The following is a 4,158-nucleotide window of genomic DNA, read 5'->3' as shown; positions in this document are numbered from 1 at the left end:
TTCATCACACACACACACACACACACACACACACACACACACACACACACACACACACACACACACACACACACACACACTTGGTACAGCTATCTCTATAGGGACATTGCATTGACTTGCATTAATTTCTATAGCCTAATCCTGATGCCCCCCTAAGCCTAACCTCACAGGTATAACCTGACCCTAAACCCAACCCCTGACCCACCAACAGAATTTTACCCCATGTGGACTAGGTTTAGGTCTCCATAAGTACAAGTCAGTCCACACAATTAGGTGTGTATGCAAAAAAATGGTCCCCACATCATAGACACAGTGACAATTTAGAATCATCAGTTAATCTAAACGTGTGTTTGAACTGTGTAAACTCCACACAGAAAAACCGTTCCACCATGCAGCAACTATTTATCAAAAGCCCCCTCTTCACGGGCGTTCCTGTATACAGTTCTCCTCGGTCATATATATATCATTTCTGGTTCCAAGCACACATTCAGAACCTCCTCTGAGGTGGTTCCAAGCAAGTAGAACCAAGTATTACGCGCGTACGCTGAATCGAGGCAGAACTTTCAAACTCCTCCTGCAAACTCTTCCTGGAGAGAGGGGAAATAGTTGAATTYATACAGCTTGAGCTGGACGAAGCATCAGAATTCAGCAGATATCCTGGTGGTTTCGGACAAACTGACCGCCCACAGTTACAYGTTTTTTGTTTTGCTGAAGATCTTCCCACAGAGTCACGCTGACATGGAGACGCACACACCTGAACAGCACCGAACAGACGTGAACCAAACAGAGTGAGGCTGGACAATGGAGGCGGGGCTTAAATGTGTTTGTTTGTGTCTGCAGGGGGGGGTCAGCTGTGCAGCAACTGCCAGGTAACATTTGTTAACCTGACGTGTGACTCGTCTAAGAAAGCGAAAGGGCGACACACCCGCAACCCTTCGAACAAAGAGGTGACACGCATCACTTTGGAGCTGGAAGCTGAGGTCAAACCTGGAGACACCACAGGTCAGRCATCTCACTTCCTGTTGAGCTTTCTGTCACTTTGGGGTCCAGTCAGCACATTTCACCWGTGGTCAAAGTCACWATYGTTTTGACAATTCTTGTTCTTCTTCGTTGACCAGGAAGTTGTAACCTCAGCTGCCTGCGACAGCGAATGGAGAGGCAGGTAAAAACATACATCAAATCTCTGAAGAAGTCCATCAACCAGGAGCGCTTCCTCATCCGAGTTGCTGGTTTGGAGTATGAGGTGGCTCAAAAGCTTCCTCAGGCTGCCCTCAATCAGGGCCACTGTGCCCCGGGTTCTGAGAGGACCAGTGCTGGATGCGGTAWGACCAGAAAGCCTGAAACCTCTTGTAGTTAACYGGCAAAGCATCTGCCCATCTCTAACWGTAGCTGGATATTCTCTCAGTTAAATGTTTGYCAGGGTCGTACTACCACGGGGGACAGGAGCACTGTGTCCAGTGTCCACCTGGGACTTTCCAGGAGAAAGAGGGTCAGCTGGCCTGTGACCTCTGCCCTGGGAGTGATGGCCATGGGCCTGTAGGGGCACGAAACATCTCTTCCTGTGCAGGTAGTTCAGTTTGAAGTTTCAAAGCCTTTGGGTTAAYAAAGGACTGCTGTYCKTAACAAGYCTGTGGTCGTCTAAWCCAATCCAAGGCCAGTGYCCAACCGGGTACTTTTCAAGCGACGGCTTCAAACCCTGCCAGCCRTGCCCTCAGGGAACCTACCAGCCCGATCTGGGACGGACGCTCTGCTTCCCCTGCGGCGGAGGACTGAGCACCAAGCGGGAAGGTGCCAGCTCCTTCCATGACTGTGAAGTCAAAGGTCAGCTTGTTTTTGTTTTATACGTCCAGGAAAACAAAAATAATAACACAGAAAAAGTGACCTTTACTTTAGTGTTTCTGTTTTCTACCCTGCAGTTCAGTGTTCTCCAGGCCATTACTACAACACGACAGTGCACCGGTGTATCCGCTGCCCCGTGGGGACCTATCAGACAGAGTTCAGACAGAACTACTGCATCTCCTGTCCGGGAAACACCACCACTGATTTTGACGGTGCCACAAGTGTGTCACAGTGCAAAAGTGAGTGAGACGATTTACTGTTTTGTTTTGGCGGGATTTTATCACTAACTTGAGCTCTGGTCTCATTCGGCTTGTTTCTGTTTGTCTAGACAGGCAATGTGGCGGTGAGATGGGAGAGTTAATGGGCTACATTGAGTCGCCTAACTATCCCGGTAATTATCCCGCTAACGTGGAGTGCATTTGGAACATCAACCCTCCCAGCAAGCGCAAGATCCTGATTGTGGTGCCTGAGATATTCCTGCCTTCAGAGGATGAGTGTGGAGATGTGCTGGTGATGAGGAAGAACTGTGAGTTCTCTCCCTTTGGTGCCAGACTTTAGTTTATCGAGAAAACAAATATCTGATCAGTGTTCTTTATTTTAATGTGTTTGCGGAAGGGTCAGCTACATCCATCACCACGTACGAGACCTGTCAGACGTACGAGCGGCCCATCGCCTTCACAGCTCGCTCCAGACGTCTGTGGATTAACTTCAAGTCCAACGAGGCCAACAGCGCCAGAGGCTTCCAGATCCCTTATGTTACCTACGATGGTTTGTAGCATCATCATCCATCATAGCAGACATTTACCGCTGAAAATGATTGGACACTACCAGCAACATGTTGGGACTCCTTTTACACACAAAGAGGACATATTTTAATCTCAAAAATAACTAACACTCTGATGGCTCGATAAAAGGAGCTATCTGAAATTAAAACAACAAACAGATCAGATGAGTGTCTCATTAGATAACAGTGCCTTTGCTGTGGATTGTTTCTGTTTATTTAAACTGAAAAATGAAGTTTGGTAACATTAGTATCCAGTGGTGGGCACAGTTCCACTAATCTGCTTATTCATTCTCATTTAGCAGATTTGCTTTTTTTGCTAACTTTAGAAATCGTTATAAGACCGATTAGCTTCTGCTAATTTTCTGCTAAAAGATCACAAGTGTGAAACTTCTGTTATTATTCCATTTATCCCAAATTAATTAAAACTTATCCCCTCTTACAAGCATTGTTGGGCGTGTCAGGCACCATGTGTAGCATGTAGCATCTTTAGCTGCTAAGAGCATCAAAAATAAATAAAACAACAGTTAACAATATTTAAATAATTTTAAAAAAACTGACTGTAAAATATGGTGGAGAAAGTATTTGCTACTTGTTGTTTGATTAACTTCAAACAGTATTTATAAAAATGGAAAATGATCTGATAAATGTGTTTATTCTGAAAGGGTTAAACTGGAAGTGTTACGTTAGACAGAGCTGTAACCCTGGTTCGGATTGGCCAATTTGCCACGAATGATCCCACTTCCCTTCAAATTAAACCAATAGAAAACTTCAACTGGAAACAGATGAAAGATGTGTGACACAGGCTGACAGTTGACCTAGCGCTTAGCATTAGCTTCCCCTACTTTTTAATCTATTTAGTGTTAGTGGAATTAGGATTCTTGTTTAGCGGAAGTTTCAAAAGTTCGCATTTGTCCTTTTAAATGATACTTTAAATCTTTTAAAGTGGGATTCTCTGGAAAGACTATAAACAATAAACATGTTACCTGTTGTAAACAGCTCTTTGTTTAATCACAGTATGGATTTCTGCCACATAGCTGAATGAGCGGTGAGATAAAGGTTCATATTAATCTAAGCAAACATTATTGTGTCTTGTGCACCCTCAGCTCTCTCAGTATCTCCTGTGTGCTCAGCTTTTGGAGATTTTTTCAGACATTTTAGTTCTTGTTCTTTTACTAATGAAATTGTAATTCTAGACTAGTAATAATGTGGTTATGGATAGTTTTCAGTTCAATTCTGAAAATGTTACTGTGATTTAGAGAAATGTTATAATTGATACTGTATTTACAATAATAATTAGCTTGAGGTGTCATTTGATTAAATGTTAAAATGTCTTGCCGTATGCACTGTAACAGCTCAAGGGATGATTTACTCTAAATCTAATTCAGGAGACATAATTGTTTGTTCACATCGGTCTCAATGTACATGTAATATTTGGCACAAATATAACTTGATAATTTTCAAGTACAGACAGCAGCAGTTAGCTATAGCAGGCTGGACACTTCTGACTGGAATATCATATCATTTCTGTTATATAT

General features: G+C 43.4%; 1 protein-coding gene across 3 annotated transcripts in view; it reads left to right on the top strand.

Annotated features, from left to right (window-relative positions):
• The window catches only part of scube3 (signal peptide, CUB domain, EGF-like 3), a 136,707-nt gene that overhangs the window by 130,017 nt on the left and 2,532 nt on the right, over positions 1 to 4,158 (top strand). For 2 of the 3 annotated variants that reach the window (XM_014023024.1, XM_014023022.1), the window contains 7 exons: positions 841 to 1,002; positions 1,119 to 1,322; positions 1,406 to 1,567; positions 1,654 to 1,821; positions 1,917 to 2,078; positions 2,168 to 2,365; positions 2,455 to 2,607. In XM_014023024.1, coding sequence (XP_013878478.1) covers positions 841 to 1,002; positions 1,119 to 1,322; positions 1,406 to 1,567; positions 1,654 to 1,821; positions 1,917 to 2,078; positions 2,168 to 2,365; positions 2,455 to 2,607 — 1,209 coding nt within the window. The remainder of the gene's footprint in view (positions 1 to 840; positions 1,003 to 1,118; positions 1,323 to 1,405; positions 1,568 to 1,653; positions 1,822 to 1,916; positions 2,079 to 2,167; positions 2,366 to 2,454; positions 2,608 to 4,158) is intronic. The other variant, XM_014023023.1, reaches the window with a different exon arrangement.

This window comes from Austrofundulus limnaeus, unplaced genomic scaffold (assembly GCF_001266775.1).
Source record: "Austrofundulus limnaeus strain Quisiro unplaced genomic scaffold, Austrofundulus_limnaeus-1.0 Scaffold354, whole genome shotgun sequence".
In the NCBI taxonomy this organism is placed as follows: domain Eukaryota; kingdom Metazoa; phylum Chordata; class Actinopteri; order Cyprinodontiformes; family Rivulidae; genus Austrofundulus; species Austrofundulus limnaeus.
The sequence above is the reverse complement of the archived record's forward strand: the minus strand, read 5'-3'. Positions and strand labels throughout refer to the sequence as shown.